The 18272-nt window shown below is 38.5% G+C and overlaps 1 protein-coding gene across 4 annotated transcripts in view; it reads right to left on the minus strand.

Annotated features, from left to right (window-relative positions):
• Window positions 1-17998, minus strand: part of NCOR1 (nuclear receptor corepressor 1) — a 72949-nt gene extending 54951 nt beyond the window's left edge. For 3 of the 4 annotated variants that reach the window (XM_085301272.1, XM_085301273.1, XM_085301270.1), the window contains exons 1-4: window positions 17878-17998; window positions 5946-5995; window positions 3027-3204; window positions 601-740 (exon numbers count right to left, since the gene is read on the minus strand). In XM_085301272.1, the coding sequence (XP_085157398.1) occupies window positions 601-740; window positions 3027-3134 (248 nt within the window). In that variant the 5' untranslated portion in view covers window positions 3135-3204; window positions 5946-5995; window positions 17878-17998. The remainder of the gene's footprint in view (window positions 1-600; window positions 741-3026; window positions 3205-5945; window positions 5996-17877) is intronic. The other variant, XM_085301271.1, reaches the window with a different exon arrangement.
• Between the last annotated feature and the right edge of the window lie 274 nt (window positions 17999-18272).

An 18272-nucleotide genomic window follows, 5' to 3' on the forward strand; every position in this document is an offset into this window, starting at 1 on the left:
TGCCACATTTAAGTGCTTCACAGTCATTACAACTGAGATATCCAATTACCTCTGCTGCTTCTTACCTTCCTAGCCACAAAAATACCATCTGTTGAATACATAAGTCTAAGAATTTTTTCCCCAGTGTAATCTAGGAAATATGACAGATAATATTCGCTCTGTAATATTTCTTGCACTTGTTGCTTCTACTCAGCAAGACCGAATTATCCCAAGATACAAACATAACACTTTTAGCCCAAATAATATTAATAGTTTGCAAGATGCACTTGTATTCTTAGAAGCTTGCTGACACAGGTGTTAAAGAGAGGTGTGGGAAAAGTGTAGTAGTCTCATCTCCTTTCTATGAAACAAACATATTAGTTAAGCCAGAGACTGAGGAATTATGCAACAGATTTAAAAACAGGCAGCTCTACAATACACTCAAACACAGGAGACCTATACTGTTAAACAACAAAGCAATATTTATTAATAAAAGTCAAGTATTTAGCCAAAAACTGTGTAACTCAAAAACCTTTCTGCTTACAAGTTAATTTTAAACTTGTAGAAAGCATAGACTCATACAAGATTCCTCTTAACATATGCCAAAAATAGCATCCTCACCTGTCAGAGCCTGGGTGAAATTCAGAAAGCAAGGAAGGCCGTCGACGAAGCTGCTGTTGCTGTTGCTGCTGCTGCTGTAAGAGCTGAGTTGCCTGACTGACTTCCAGGTGAGACGAACGATAATCAGGAACTGCAAACTCCTAAATGAAACACAGTTCTGATGGCAACAAGAACTAAGCTGCAGAAGACAGGATCAAACATGTTTAGTCACATGGAATCATCATTTCTCAATATATTAAAAAGATCTGGATGAAATCACCAAAGGCTTGCTCCTGCCCAAAACACAAAGTTTATAAATGACAATTCTACGTTGCAAATGAATTTCGAAGAGAGTAAATATTTATTCTAAGAATTCCACCTATCATATTAGCAATTCCTTACAAATTTCAAAGGTCGCATCATTTGATATCTGAAATAATATCCTTTAAAATTATTTTGCACAGCCAAGTCCAAAGCAGCAGAATAGGAACATGCTTTTGTAACCCTCAAGGCAATTTCCTTCATTAATATCTCAAGATGTTTTTATATCACATGCTATAATTAGTACTAAAGGAAAGCTGGACAAGATGCGTCTCCTGATTGATGTAATTTACAGAGTGAGGTATAAAACAACTTATTTGTATACACAGGTCTCATCACTGCCTTTAAAACTGATACGCAGCTGACATTAATTGATGACAAGCTCTGCAAGACATGCAATAGATCATTACCCAGAAGATTTAGTTTTCACAACCTATCTAAATACACAGAGCAAGCCAAAAATTCCAATTCTTAAATTTCCTTTCGCAACTACACAAGTAGAACAAAACAAATCCAAAGTATCTGTAGAAGTAGCAGAATTTCATTAAAACGGGGAAACCTGAGCTGTTCTAAAGCCAATAGCCACTCCTCCACAGCCTACCACACCACACGGCGTACGATGGCAGAATAAACGCTCGGCAGAAGTGACCAGGCATAAGATTCTTAGAAATCCACTCTCCTAATCCCAGCTAGCAGAACACTGGCAGCTGGAAGCACTTGTAAAGCTGCTTCTGAGAAATTTTCAGGGTGAGATGCAGGTTTTTACATTTCAGATTCACATTCTCTACCRTGCACACAGATTTTATCAAGTACTATGTTAGTATATCCAGAATCTAGTGAATACTGCTTGCATAAAAGTAGGAAGGATGACTAAGAGTCTACCTTTTACCCTTCGGGAAAGCTCCTGAGCCTAACAGGAGATTAATTCCCCATCCAAACCCAGTGCCGACAAACATCCCAACAGTCTGGTCTCTCAAAGGATTTGAACCATTACATCCAGAACACTGTTTTCATATGAAATGTACACTAACTGTGAACAGGTTATTTGCATATTCTTGGAAAATTGTTATCTATGCATGTGGATCCAGCCACATCTACATTGCCCAGATTTAGTGCAATGACTAGACATTAATAAATTAAAGCAAAACTAAAAGAATTATGAACCAATGAATTAATTCAAGCTAGGAGAAATTGATGCTAAAACCAGGAAGCTTATATTAGTTCCCCACTTAAAAAAAAAMTCACAGTATTACAAAACTCAGTTTTCTATCAAAAACCAAGTCAAAGAGCAGACAAATTTCAACTTGAAAAGGGGAATCTAATGCTTCAGCAAAAAAATTAAAAACAGAAAGGCCTAAACCCCCAACTATTTACCTAAATAACACCAGCAGAAGTTCTGCTCAACACRCACATTTCCTTTGTCATTTTGTACTTCTTAGCACTTATTTACATTTGAGTTGTCAACATTAAAAAGTAAAAGCAGAGGAAGAATCAAAAAGACTCAACCTACCCAGAAGATAAGAGTATCAATACACCCTCCCCAAGACGGGTCAATTTCTAAAGAAACATTTTGCCAGTTTCAGTAGATCTCCATGTGTTAAATAATGGGAAAAACTGCAAAGCTGATAAGCTATATTGTTTACTTAGGGTACCTTCACAACTTCATAAAATGTTTTTTAAATAATAGTCTACCAAAAAAAAAAGGGGGGGGGGGAATTTAGAAAGTCAAAAATCACAGTCAGTGATAGTCAGTGATTTTAGTAATTTTAAGCTACAGCACTGCAGGAAAGGATATTTCAACAGGTAATTATATCTTTTCAATTCAATACTTCAGAAGGAACCAGGGAGCACTGCATTGCTACAGATGATACTTTCCAGAAGCAGTCAGATCCTCAACATTCAAAGACAAAACACTTCTGAATAAGCAGGCACATCAACCTTATTGCAAGAGCCACACTCCAAGGGTATAAAGAACATTGTTACAAATATTTCTCCAGCCAGTTTTATGCATATTGCTCTGCAGCTGCAGTGTTTTCAAATGCACACAACTTCCATTAAATTGTTAAAAACTCCCATCCAGCACAGAAAATATTCTCACTAAATCTGTAACCTTCAGCATTTCTTACCTGCTGGTGTCGGGTGCTAGGGAAGGTGTACTGCACAGAGTGAGTAGGGTAGCGACTCTGTTCCGTGCTGAATGCTCCTTGGTTAGGAGGGTAGCCCGAACTTGACATTATCAGAGAAGAAGTCTTCACAAAGCTGTGAGATCAAGACCAGCAAGCAATCATGTTTCTAGGAAACCGCCTAAAGGAAAAAAGATCACTGATAAGCACTGAAGTACCAGATGTACTCACAATACATTACAGCCATAGCCACCTAAGCAAAACAACCATTACCAGTAAAAGCTTTTTCCTGATGTATTTATTTAATAGGTTACTCTACTCTGAAATATGTTAACAGGTCTTAAATGGGCTCAAAAAAAGACATGTCAGCATTGTCTACACAAAGATTTGAGGATTATATTGTCAGAATACATCATTTTGCCAGTCACCAGTTGAATTAGGAGGATTTTAAAAGAAAAGTAGGTCACTTAAATAGATGTTAAAGAGGTTATAACAATCTATAGGTGGACATGCAATTTACTGTAAATTTCTTTAGCACAACATGAAAAAACAAAGTTCACTTTCGTTTCTTCTATGGCATTTTTGGATTCTGCGAATTATTTTGTACTTTCATACTCAGGCAGTCTTACAGTTGCTTGACTCAATATCCACCTACAGCTCATTAAACCACGATGCATTAGTCAGGCCCGAAAACATTACCACCATCTAAGAGAAGCCTGACAAGTAGTAGTTCTTAGTAGAAAAGGCAGTCACAGGCAAAAGACACTTTCAATTGACAGCACAGTTTGTCTCATATAGGATGCCAGCAACCAAATACAAACCAAAGCCTTAAAACAGTTCTGCTTAGTTGACGTTCAATCCTATTTTGGCCTATTGTGAATACAGCTGAAGATTAACRGTGAGCACTGAAATGGACGTTGATCCAGGAGAAGTTTTTAAATACTGAAAAGATTCGGACAACTTTACTAACAAAGTCCAAGCACCTAAGAAGCTGTGTATAGTTTCAGCTGCCAACACTGTCTGCGGAAGATCAAAAGACACTGACTAAACATTGTGCCCACTAGTGCTTTCAGCACTTTGTTATACAGATGAATTATGGCTCTAATAAAAAGTGCAAGATTTTTTTCTTTAAAATTACATGATATTTATCTCTGATAGCTCAGAAGATGCAATTCTTGGAGCTTATGTTTTAAAGACAAAATTTTATCAGACCTACAGCAAATTCCCAACCTCTGGTCCACAGCGTAGCAGGTATCTCAGACCTCTGAATAAAGTAACTGCTGATCCATGACTAGTTGGCTTCATTTCCAAGAGCATTAATCTGTAGCCTTTCACAAACATCACATGTCAAGTTTTACTTCTGAGCTGCATTTTCCATTAACAGTCAGTAGACAAAAAAGTTCAGAAAAGAATCAGATAAACTAAGATCTATTTTTATAACTCGCTCTATCTGATGTATTTTATCACTACTCTTCTAATTGTTTTCTTTTCCCATCTCTTTGTGAAGCAAGAAGCTTTATAGTTTAGACTACCAGAATTAGAACAAGGAGACAAATTTTGGTTTATCTATGAAATGCAATTTTCACATACCAAAAACTACATCTTTTTCAAAGCAATACTACTGATCTCCAGCTACGTCTTTTATAGTACCTGTATATCAACTATAGCACCTGTAATTCATATCCAAGTGACACACGTTCCAACATAAAAAATTCTTCACAATTAACATTTACTACATTACATCCTTCATTCATACTACATTCATTAGAATRCATCTTTACAAACTATGTGTCTAATAGGCCTGAGTCACAGGTACTTCATTTAATCAAGTAACAGTGCCAGAAACCAMGCAGAGTTTTAGCTAACATACACTGTGCTAGTTGCAAGCCATTGTACCCAAACACTCAAATGTATTCCTGGTCCAAGCCGCAGCAAACAGAAGCCTTTTGTTTTTTTTTTTTTGTTTTGTTTTGTTTTTTTTTTCACTCTCTCTCAACTTTAATGCAAGTCTATGTAAAACTATGGCATACAGCTAACTGTCAGCTCAATCAAATGTTTACTAACATATTAACCACTCCCATCAYAGGCTGATGAACATTTTACTATTAAATGAACAACCTGTTGCATGATAGGACAGTCAAACAATTTTAATYTACAGAAGTACAAATCTTAGTTTCATGAATTGCTGCCCTAACTTCTGCCATCTCAGCAGCTTTGTATGTTTATGTATGTTAAGGATGTGGGAGACAATTAACTGGATTTTATATAATATTTACATTTGATATGCCTGAAAACTTCACTCAGGAAAAGAAAACATACTGGATCAGATCAAAGCTCCTTTGTTCCTTTAGCTGAATATGCTCTGACTGACAACAGCAAGTAGYAGGCATGTAGCAAAAAGAAGGCAAGTAAGTATAAGTACTTCCCAGACACACTCACCAATCTTCTAGCAACTTGTGGCTCAGGGACTCCTTGAGGCAGAGGAGGAAGCCATTCTGTTTAAACAGCTCTTAATGGATTTTTCTTCCATTCATTTGTTCAGATGTTTTCTGAACCAATAAAAGTTTTCAGCATTCACAACTTCTTGTTGCAACAACTTCTACAGATGATTTCTCATGCAGAGTATGACTAATCTGCTTTTGTTCACTCTGAACCTGCTACATTCATTTGATGTACTTTGTTTTTGGATTGGAATAGACCAAACATCTATTTCCTATTCATTTTGCCATTCCAAACGTGATTCTGTAGACCTCTATCATACCCCTGTGGTCATATCTTTTCCATGCTGAAGAATCCTAGTCAATTCAGCTGTTCCTTCTTCTCAACCATTCCAAACCCCCTCTAGTTCTGTGTCACCCATTCTGAGGCAAAGGGAGTCAGAAACATAAACAGTATTGTGGGAAAGTATCAATAAATACTCACCCTGTTCTTATCTTCTTCCCCAGACATACGTGGGCCACAGTCAGGCAGATCTGAGGAAATGAAAATGAAGCACAAAGGGTCAGGGGAGCAGGCACTTAAAAATAACATAAGTGCAGACAAACCACTGCATGATTCAAGGTCCTTTCTAGTTCCTGTTAAGTTACATCTTCTCCTTGTTTTCTCAACGTTCAGTCAAACCAGCAAGTTGATCATTAACCTGGGTGCTGGAAGTTGAATCCACATACACTTTGTATGATGCTACAAAGGCTATTTTTCCATTCTCAAGAGCTTCRGTGTACAGATTGTCAGGTTTGTGTCAGGATTGCTAGTCAACAGCTTTGGAATCTTCATTGTAAGAACCTTTCACATCCATCTACAGCCAGTACATCATATGTTTCCCCACTGGGAATGACCCCAGACACCAGTGATGGACGCACCCGAGAGTCCACCGCATATCTGAAGAATAAATTCTATCCAGGGACAGGAAAGATAGAGGAATCCAATCAGGTCATTTGAAATATCACCTAAACTCTTTTATAGTCTCCAGTCCTAATACTTCTATACCTGTACCTTTGCCRTAAGTATTTTAAGAAGCTCACAACTACGTAAAACACAATCTAAGTCCTTACAGTTTGATTAGAAAACACCCTTATGCCCTATGTGCCCTGATATTTTGTTTCTAGATACTTCATGACAGTTTTGGCAACCCCAGGATTGTATCACTGTGGAACAYAGATACGTTAACATATGTAAACGATATAATTCACAAACTAACTRTAGACTCTTAAGTCTCTACAACTATGTTCCAGATTAGCAAAATTCAAGCACAGTAACAATAGTAATGAGCATTAAAGTAAGTTTACTGGAAAGAATATTATTTTAGATTAACAGTATCCTTTTTCAAAGCAGGTAAACAACAAAGAAAGTGATCAGCAACAGAGAATATAGGTGCACAGGTGTGCACCGCATCTTTGTGTATCACTGCTCAAACAACACTAACGAGAAGTTCTGATTCTCTCCCCCTCTCCCTCTCTCCACATTCAGTTATAGAAGACTGGTGTGTGTGTGTGTGTGTGTGTGTGCATGTGTGTATGTGCACGTGTGTGTACTCACAGACGTGAGCATCCTCCATCCATTCACCAGTGCTGACTCAAACCCTGCAACTCAAGTCTAGAAGTTTTTCACAATACATAAAAAAGTGATTCAGTCTTTCAGGTTTTCCTACAGAGAACTACAAGTATTACCATGTTTGTAGCACCATAATCAAAAAAGTGAAACAAAGAAAAGATGCCAAAAGCAAAGAACAATAGAAACAGCATTAGAGCTTATAATCACAGTCCATAAGAAAAGTAGAAAGCAAGGAGAGTAAAAGAGAAAGATGAAGAGTTATCAGTGGTGGTGGTGTMGGTTTTTTTTTCAAGAGGGAATTGATAAGAGAATAGGAAGAGATAAGAGCAGCAACAGTAGAGGAAAATAAGTTGTTACATATTTACAATAAGGAGGCTGAGGGAAAAAAAGGAGAGATGGATACTAAAGGATGAGAAGGATTCTAAACTAGACCTTATTTCTTTCAGGACAGAAAATGACACTGTAGTAATATGACAATGAAGTACAACATTCCCTTCCTCTAAGAGTCTCATTCTTGTTACAGACATTTGTATGTGCCTGTACAACCTCCTAATTTAACCTTTCTATATGCCCTGCAGATCCCATCTGATCTCCCAATCTCTCTTAGTATGAGCATGCCTACATTTTCTGTTACATTATGACGGGGGAAAAAAAAGTTTTTGACAATATTAGTCTACAGAATTACCATCAATATTCTGTTTATCTCTTACTGTATTATTACCTTAACTTTGCAACTGCGGATGCACGTACTTGACTTCAGCTCTTATTTCTCTGCTGACAATCTATATTTTTTTCTCCAGACCTATGACCTTTCACCTAAAAGCATCTGCCTCTCTCTCTTCAGCATCTGCTTACATGTATCTAACAAATAAAAATTATTCTTCATCTGCCTATTTCTTGGTCAGTGAAGGCAACATCATCTTCCTGCTGGAACTTTTCTAGCGTTCATTATATCCAGATTCTGTTTAAATATCGCAGTTTTTCTGCTTAACACTGTAACTGTATGTATAGACTGTAAACAGTCACATCCAGGCTTTCCTCACTTTAATTACTGCTGTACCCTGCCATGACAAACTTCATCTTGCTCTGCTCAAATCCAATCAGAATCATCCTTTAAAGCTCATCATTATCAACTATCTCTCCCTCTCTGACTCCTTCCACCGGTTGCCTCATCTCTACCAGACCAAACAGAAGCTGTTCATCTTCTCTTTCTGCATCCCAGGCAGCTTATGATATATAGTAACAAGAAATCAGCTTGCTGATCAAACTGATCACCTCTGATCAGCCAATGATGGCAAGATCATATTTTTCAGACAAGTATTTTCATACATTTTTTCATGATGTCCTGCAAATTTCTGAGGCTTCTCATATAAACATTTGCAAGAACTGTTACARTCTTGGAATGCTGCCCTAGATGTCTCAGAAAGGCAAATGTTAGATCATGAATGCACTCATACAGCTGCCAAGCAGGCTGGCCAACTGTCTGTCTCTTTGTATACCGACAATCAGAAGGGGCAGAAAGAAGTATTTCTTGTTTTGCACTTCAGGAAGCAATCCAGTCTTCTGCTACAGTGTTCCAGTTCATGACTGACATTCCTAGACTCTATGGTAAAACAGGTAAGGGATAAGGAAAGCCAATATTGTCAAATGGATAATGTAAGAAGAAAATACTACAGGGAAAGTAGGAATAAAGAGTCAAAAAATAAGTAGTTAAGTTTAAAGATACCTAGCTGAAAAAAAAACAATTACAGCAGTAACAGTTTCAGGAACTATGAAGATATGTTCAGTCCTGTATTACTTGAGTTCCTTGGGCAAGGAAGTGATTCAACAGTATTTACTTCTAAAGGTATGATAATATTTTCCCCTTTGGCCAGCTCAAGCTACTGCACAGATCTGATTCAAGCTTTCCCCTAAAAAAATACTCATTTGCACTTAAAATTTTTCACACGTGGAGAATTTTGCATAAGTTACAAGTAACTTAGAACCAGGTATTATAATAACAACAGTTACAGCACTTTCAGATTTGATTTTATGAAGCAATACTAATTTGAACAGTGTCTCTTGATCCTCAGATCTCAAAATGCTTCAGAAAGCAGCAGAAGTATGCATTTTCCTAAGCATACACATGGGAAAACGACTCACAAATGTTAAGAAATCTATCAAAGACTACCCAGGAAATAGTCAATGACTGAATGAAAAATAAGACTTAAGTCCTCAAGGCCTCAACTTGTGGATCTGAACCAGTTTAAGCAGGCAAAGCTAGCACTGCCAAAGAGAAAAGCAAGTCTTCATTTAGGAAACTACTGCGGGTTAAAAATCATGACAATTCTTAGGAAGTCAGTTCCCCAAATCTGTTCAGTGCACGGCCACATATGTTTATGCCAATACAAGTGAAGGGGCCAAAGGCCAGCAGAGGGGCAAAAATTGTATGTTTACTGTTTGAGGAGCTACTGTGCTGTCTACTAGAATATTGTATCTCCTACTCTTACATTCATCTTCCTGAATAACAACCAGTCTCATGGGTAGCTGCAGTTTTTCTTCACATATATGAAACAAGCTAATACTTTTGCATTTAAAGTAATTTTCATGYCATCTTGAAGTACTTAACCAACATTCGCTAATTAAATTTCACATCCTTTGGGGAATCTTCCTCATCTTGTTTTTGAGCAAACTAAGTGTGATCTGAAGAGTGCAACAAACTGGATTACAGTCAGAGATAGCTTGAATCAGTTTAGGTGGTTGTTTCGCTTTTAAATCAGCAGCCTTAGTAAACTGGGTTCTGACATCACTAACCTACAGTAGAACAAGGAAGGCTCATCCTTACACAGGCAGATCTCTACAAGGATAATGATAAAAGGGTGAAATAAAAGGTTTACATGCTTATGCATACAAATACATATGTAACTATCAAAAACTGCAAAAACAGACTAAGAAATACAGTAACAAGATAAATACTACTTGTAATATAAGACTTCAATGCCCAGAACATTAACAGCATTGTTACAAGGTAGGACTGGCTTATCAGCCTCCAAGTCTTAACATTATTGGGGGAAAAAGAAAAAAAAAAGTACTAGACATACTTCAAGAACAGTTATTACTCCTTCAATCACTGTGCTAATGCCAAATAATCAGGCTAGTCATATAATACTTATTCAGAAAAACAATGAAAAATTTACTAACAACAACAACAAAAAAAGGATTGGGAGGTCAAACTGATCTGTATTAGCTACTTGAGTTTGATACTAGAAGCTCCTGCAAAGTATTATGGAATATGACGGTAACTGAGAAAATTAACTACAAAAACATCAGATAGGACAACATGGAAAGGAAAGATACAGGGTTTTAACTTAAGGATCTGCCACAAAGCTGAYACCTGAGAAGACTTAAAAAATTAACTTCATGCTTTAAAACAAAATTGAGGGAAGCGTATTTCAGCTACAATGTCCGAGCTTCTAAGTGCACCTGTAAGTATGAAAATCTGTTTTGCATAGTCACAAGAGATGAAAGATACTTTGCATGTTACAAGCAAAAATTAAGAACAATTTAAGTAACAGCTATTTAAAGAAGTTCCGGAATACTGGGTTTCTCATTTTTTTGCAGAACAAACAAATATAATCCTCAAAGTTAGGAAATCTTCTGCTTTTTAAAAAAATCTTTGTACATTCATTTTTATATCCAGAGTACTCTGAGGTTACTAGTCAAGGCATACTAACACTTGCTATGAGAAGAGACAAATGAATCATAAACGCACAAGTTTTCTTTAAAAAGTTGAACTAACTGTTGGATTTTCCATGGCACTTCCACATATGCATATGCCTTTTCTTTATCTAGGAAAAATATTCAAAATGTATCCCTTGATAACTTTTATCTTCTATAGTTTCACTCCCTTTTCTTGTAAGACTGTTGATGTAAAAATTGCTATTCCTATCCCCTCTAGGAATCCAGATTAAAAAAAAAAAAAAACTAAAAAACCCCCCACTATACGGCTGTGTTTTACTAGCAATATTAACTAACATTCTTGCCATTAATTATTGCCATATGAATCAGGGCCATAGCTACACCAATGGGGGTATTTTAAGAAAATCCAAAACATCTGAATTCGACTCCTCTCAGACCCTGAAATTTCCACTAGCACACAATATTGCCTTATTTCTAAATGTCCAAAGCATTAACTCACAATTATGCTATAGTGTCTGATTCATATTCTACGTGACAAGAAAGCATAGTATAGTTTAATTTAGCCAATTACAGAAGTGACAGAAGTCAAGGACCATTACAGCAGTCAATTCAAGAAGTCACATTTACTCGATGCTAGCACGATTTTTCCATCTGCATCAAGATAAAAGAAAAAGAAGAAAAAAGAAAAGRATTTTACACCATTAAGAGACCACCAGCTCCTTAAAATGTGTAAGTAATAGCTTTTGGAATATTAAATAAGTATTGAAAGGGTACTTCAAACAGTTTTGTTGCCATTCCAGAAGACAAAAATTGGTTGAAAATTACATAACATGCAACCAAAGTTTGCTACCAGATCTCATGACCACACTGATTATACTTTATGATACTTTATGGTTTATAAAACTTATGGTCTACTAAAATCGCATAGATCACACAGAGCTGATAAGGACACTCTTCTCCAGTAAAATTCTATTTTAATCTCACTTCTGTAATTATGTTCCTAAAGAAAAGTTGCTAATAAGAGATAACAAGACCCAGCCTATATACAACTTTGCCACATTATACGGAGGGCCATAACAGGAAAAACTGGCTGTATTAACATCTTAGGGAGCTTCTAATCAGCTATCCACTTGCCTTACAAAACAAAACAAAAAAAAGGTGCTGACTGTGGGTTTCAAATACGAGTAAACATTTTTCGGAATCTGCTCACCAGCTAACATGCAGGAGGAAAAGTGCCAGTTTCTCATTTCTCATCTGCTCCCTGAGGGAGCAAATCTCACCACTCATGAGTTTTATCAAGGAATAGCACTGATCGATTCTGAAGGAACCTATCCAAKACTCTTCTGCCAAAGAGGGTCACAATAGCAGAGACTATCCAGGTCTCCGGATAGTGTAGAGGCTATCCTAGAGGTAGGAAGAAGCGCTCTGCTCAGAAATGGAAATGAAAGATATGAACATTTCTTTTGTCAAAAGTACTGCTAAGCAATGATTTAAATCAACCAAGGATACAATCCTGACTGTTTAAGTTAGTCATATGAGAAAAGTAGACYGCTTATAGTCTAAAAGATATTTAAAATATATTTTAGTTTTCACAGTAACACCAGATTCTCTTTCCCAGTTATCCCAAGATGGCAAACAGCAAGCAGTTAGTGTACATGATAGAAAATTTTCATGAGCTGAAGACTAAAAACCCGAATCTACAGAATATGCCCAAAACAAATCCTATCAAGACCAAAMAGTGCACAGATAAAGTCTCAGATTTACAAGTGAGACTGCTTTGAGGTAACTGCAGCAGTTCCCAAACCCTATCTACCTTATCCCTTTTGAAGGGCTCCATCCCTGTCACGGGTTATGAAATGGTTATGAAACCGCAACTAAAGCATTAAAACTTAACCCATAAAACCAGAAGGYGAAACAGAACCAACCTGAGCTTCCTCTAGGACATCAGCTTGTAGCACAGTTCAAGCCACACTAAGCAAACAGCAGTGACAAGAACTACTACAACCTTCCTTGGCAATTCACCCTCACTCATGAATCTCCACTCAAAAAACTCAGAGGTTTACTCAAATAGAGTTAATTCCTCCCATTTCACCTGTGGTTTAGAAATAACCATAATGATCTCAAACTTCATATACTTCACACACTATGCAAAAACATATTATTTCAAGATAGCAATTTTTGCTTCTCCATCTTGGACCGTCAGCATAGGTACATAAAAATAGCTACTATGCATGAAGTTATTCTTCCACTGTTAAGCCATCTGTAGCTAAAACTGCTTTTGAAAATCATCTAACATGCAATAAATTATCCAGTCACAATTTTAAGTTTCCAGTGTCTTCTTGTAGCCCATTCTTCCTCAGAAGCATATCAGCAGCGGCAGCTTTTTAAAACAGCTTAAATTTGAAGAAGTAAATCAAATGTGACTAACCCATACTAACAAAACTCATAATTCCACGAAGTACAATGTTGTATAAAAGAAACTATCTCCTCATTTCAACTGTTTTCAGATAAAAATAAGTCTAGATTTTAGCTAAAAAGACAATAAAGTTGAAGAAAGATCYTTTTTTTTAACTGTATATAGAAGTAATGCCTAAGTCTAGTCAAATACTCCACAAAAACAGAAGATGGCCTTCTGGAAACAAAGTTATTGCATTACTACAAAGTTTGAGATGTTCTACTTACCAGATAATGCAACAATACATAAAAATATTACCCTTAATTGAAGCTTGCACAACAGCTTCTAGGTCACAGAAAATTACAAWGAAAGGAAGAGATCATGAACTACGATTAGTATAAGCAAACCTTTGTATCTACGAAAAAAAACCCTTCACAGTTCTAAAAGTGCAGAAGTCTACTCTTTGTAACTACAGCGAAACATCAGAACCTACAGAAATAACTGCTATTATCTGCATGTAAGGGATCATCTTTATTCAGAGAGGTTTGGGGAATAACATTCCAAGAAACCTAAGCCRTAAAATTGTACTGATTATGTAGAAGAATTTCCACCTTTCAGACACCTATTCTCTGTCCATACAGGATTTCAAATGGCAGAAAAAAGTATTCTCCCCACTCCCTCAAATAAAAAAAGAAAAAGAAAAAAAGGAATTGAAGACTATAAACCTGAATCAACAAAACTCTACAATGGCTAATCAAGTATACATAATTTTTGAAATTGAAAGTAAAAATTTTTTTTTTACACAAAACTACTATTAATAGAATTAAACTTATTACAGTTAAACTGTAATAATATCTAGTTTCCCAAACAGCACTTGGACTTGTAGTGAACTTGCACGGGCTTAACTTTCTAACACTGATGAACAGGAGGAGAACCGATAGCTTTACGTTTTTAAGACACAAAAGAGGTAAATTTATTTACTAGTACACTTCATATATATGTTGAATTATAGTCATGTTTGTTAGACATCCACCTTGAAAGGTGAATGTATTTTAAATCATTTCAGAGAGCATCCACTTTTCAAAGCAGCTCCAGGTTCTGTCCAGGAATCCTACCAGTAACTGCCCAGCAGAGCAGAGTGTTCCACCCCACRGTGCGCAGCCTGTTCCCAACAGCAAGGCGACACCTCCTGCGGCTCTTTCCAACTCTTTCCACTGGACAAGTGCATGCTGCAATTTCATGAAGACTCCACACATTATTAACCGAATGTACTCTCTCTGAAGCACAGCATTAGGCACGACTAAATGCATGGCATAAAAAGAGGAATTAAAGAGACACCGTCTTAGTTTACACATATTTTACATATTATCTTGTCCTTTTTCCTTCACAGGTGTTCTTCCCCCTCATTGTCTTTGTGAATCTATTTTAATTTTCAGTTTTATATAAGACTAGACAGTCTACGCATACGGAATTTTAAGTCCTGGTCAATAGTTTGCCCAGATAATCTCATTTGTCTATACAAAAATTTCACTTTTGAGTTTTTAACTGCTGAGAATTGATGAATAGGATTTTTCAGAGATGGCTGATGTATCTCTGTACCAATACAGTGTCTCAATTTTGCAATAGCCTTTGTAATCAGAAGCAGGTGAAGTCACTGCCATCAAAAACCACATAGACCAACATCCTCCTTAAGCCTAACAAAAAAAAAAAAAAAATGCATATCAAATCAGTCTGGGAGTGGCAGCATTACATGAGTGGTTTAGACATGAAGCGATTCAAGGACATAGAAATCCCTCATAGGATACTAAGAGGAAACGTAGCTCCAAGGTAAGTTGGAACTCTGTGTACACACCAACTCTCTAAACTTAAACCTCAGCAGGCTTAGGCCATGGTAGTTATTTAACAAACAATGGATAAACACTGAACTAGCACAGAAGGAAAAAAAAAAAAAAAACAACAACAACATCACAAAACATCATTACTAGATGAAGCAGCATTGAAGGAGAGAAAAACTAAAATGGAAAATGCATTCAGCACGTTCCTGGCTATTTGCATAATTTAGAAGTAGTCCAAAGTAAATATTTACAGACAGCAGTCACACATAGGTCAGAATTTTCATCTGGAACATTTACAGTAGAGAGACTAGGTGGCACGTTCAGTTCATAGCTTATCATCTGAAACACTGATTCGGATTTGACTAAAGAAAATAAATGACTTGAAGAGTGCAAGACTGTCATCCAGGAAACGTTTGTTTGCATTATGAAACCACTGTCTGGTTAGTAGTCTGTTCTCAGGATTGTACTGCGTTGCACTGCACCTGCATGAGGCACAGATCACTTCCAACTTAAACAGTTGCCAAAATCTTAAATTTAAGGAGCTGTGCCCACTAGAACTTTGAATATTATTTTCATCAAACAACAAAATCTGCATTTTGTAGGCAAGCGCAGAAAAAGGAGCAAAACATTTCACTACAACTTCAGCTGAGAACTTTGAAAGAATAAATTAGATGCTAGTATTAAGAACATCATTAGATCAATATAATACAGAACAAGATTAAAGACTTTTTTCTTTAACGTCAAAGACTTTTCCGGCTACTTCTATGCACTTAGCAGCAGTAGGACAGTCAGCTTCCCCTCCCTGTGAGCATCTCTCACACATGCTGTAACTGAAAAATGAAATATCTTAGAAGATGCAGTTATGGAACTACAAGAACCAGTGAAGAGGAGCAGAGGGAGGAAACTGAATGGAAACTTAGAGTCTGACACTACTTTTAGCTTAATTCTTGAGTAAGCTTCCTAGATCCCTTTATATCACTATGAAGCGTGAGTATGCCCAGAAAGTGCAACTAAAATGAGTGATTGGAGGAGACTACATTCAAAATAATCAGCAGCAATACAGTGGAGTGAATATAGCCAGATTCTGTACATGTAATAACTCCTATTTAAAATTTTAACCCGGGGAGTTRTAAGCTAACTAACAAGATACAGAGAACTAACACTTGCGATATTCTCCACATACATTAAAAAACACAGATTATAACTCCAAAAGAAATAAGATTCCCAAATGCTGCCCTTTCCCATGTTTCAGTAACAAGTTTAGGTACGATTCAGTGACCAATATCAAATAGTATATTTCAAATAGGTGAATTATATTGTATGTAACATACAACCAAACTTTGTTTCCTAAGCAACCTATACTACACTACATAGAAAAGCGACATCAAGAAAAAATTAACTACGCTTTTGCAAAAAGGGTTGCTGTTGTTAGTTTGTTTCCTCTGAACTTCTGAATCCTTGGGATAAGCATGAAGGTCTTCCATCTTCAAACACAAGACACTAAATGTCAGCTAACTAGAAATCCACTTCAAGTATTATATATTACTCTTCCAAATGTCAAAGTTGCTTAATTAATCAGGAATAACAACACTGTGCAGAATAAAATTCTGGGGTAAAATTACAACGGATTTGCACAGCCCTTATGTAAAGTGACACAATGCTGTGTGTCCACTTACTCAGGCAGTTAAACTGTAATCATGCCATCCTACTTATCAGAACAATGGTATTTTTAAAAAATAGCATGATCTTCCCCAAATCATAAAGTTTATGATCAAAAGCCCTACCAGGGCTCAAGCAGTTGATAACTACAGTACCATACCTAGAAATACTGCTTAATGTAAGAATACTGCCACAAAAGGAATTCAAAACTAGACATCCCTCTCATTATAGCAAGTGATCCTACTATTTTTTATTCTTAGATTACAACAATATTTAAATGAAAAAGTACAACACTGGTGAAGATCATATATGCGAAATGAGAAGAAACATGCTTTGGACAATGACAGATTGTTCAGACTATCTATTCACTTAAGCCTATCTAATACTAGAAGTACATATGTTCATTTAGAACCTTGTCTAACTGACTAGATGCCGACAGTTAGTTCTAAGCGCAGAAAACCAGCAAGCACTGAGTTCTTTACCATCAAATCGGAATAATTCTAGAAAAAGCCACTTCCATTGTGTTCTCCAACAGCCCAGAGATGACAGAAGCTGGGGATGTTTACAGGTCCTAAATGAATAATTCAGCATCAGCAACAACTCCCCACCATTGACAACCTCAACGTGGTACTCGAGCGGGCAGCCGTGACGCGCTTCCAACACGCAAGTTCTGTAAACAGGACATCTTCAGAAACTAATGCACTCCTGCCCAAGCGTCCAAGTGGCTAGTTCTGAAAAGACAGCCCCCCCCCCCCTTTTTTTGGTCTTTTGGGGGGTTTCCCTTTAACTGGAAATTCTCTCTGCAGGACAAGGATCAACACCCAGAACACTGATGCTCTGGGATGTCCCTCAGAACTTCCCCGTAAAGGCCCTCTCCAACGTCCACCCGAAGCCCCAACGTCCCCCTCAGACCTTCCCGCACACCAACAGCGCTAACAGGAGGAAAGACCCCTGCACGCACCGGCACGGCCGCCCCATCCCTCACCTGACCCGCCCACCTCCTCCGCCCCGGCGGCTTCCCCCGGGTCTCCCTCGGGGTCCCCCCCGGCCCCAGCGCCCTCCCCCCGGGGACGAGAGCGGCTCCCGCCCCGGTGAGGAAGCGGGAGGAAGGGACGGCCGGGGCCCCCCGCCTCTTCCCCCTCCCCCTCACAGCGGAGGCGCTAGGCCCTGCTGCTCCGCTTCCCCACGCCGGGCCGCGCCGCCCCCCTCGCCGCCCCGCTGGGCCCCCTGCGCTTACCGACGGCGCGGCGCTGGGGCGGCCCGAGCGGCCGGCTCGGGCTGGGCCGGGCGGTCGCAGAGTCTCACCTCAACCTCAGCGCCACCGCCACCGCCATCTTGCCTCCCCTCCCCCGGCTCCGCCGGCTCCGCCCCTTCTCGCCAGGTCCTGGCAGCTAACGAACAAACGGCGGCGGCGCGGCTCGTTGGCTTCCAGCGGCCGCGGGGGCTCGCCCCTCCTGCCGGCGAATCTCGCGGCGTGGCGTTGCCTAGGCGGCGCCGACCCGGGAGAAGGCGCGGGCGGCCCCGGGGGCCAGCGGGAGCGCTGCTATGCTCCTGCCAGGACCCGCCGGCCGATGCCGCGGCGGAGGGCTCCCTCCCCCTCCACCCCCGCCGCGGGGGGGCGGCGCTGCCCAT

The sequence above is a fragment of the Rhea americana genome, unplaced genomic scaffold (assembly GCF_003343005.1).
Source record: "Rhea americana isolate MKP2758 unplaced genomic scaffold, rheAme1 scaffold_175, whole genome shotgun sequence".
Classification (NCBI taxonomy): domain Eukaryota; kingdom Metazoa; phylum Chordata; class Aves; order Rheiformes; family Rheidae; genus Rhea; species Rhea americana.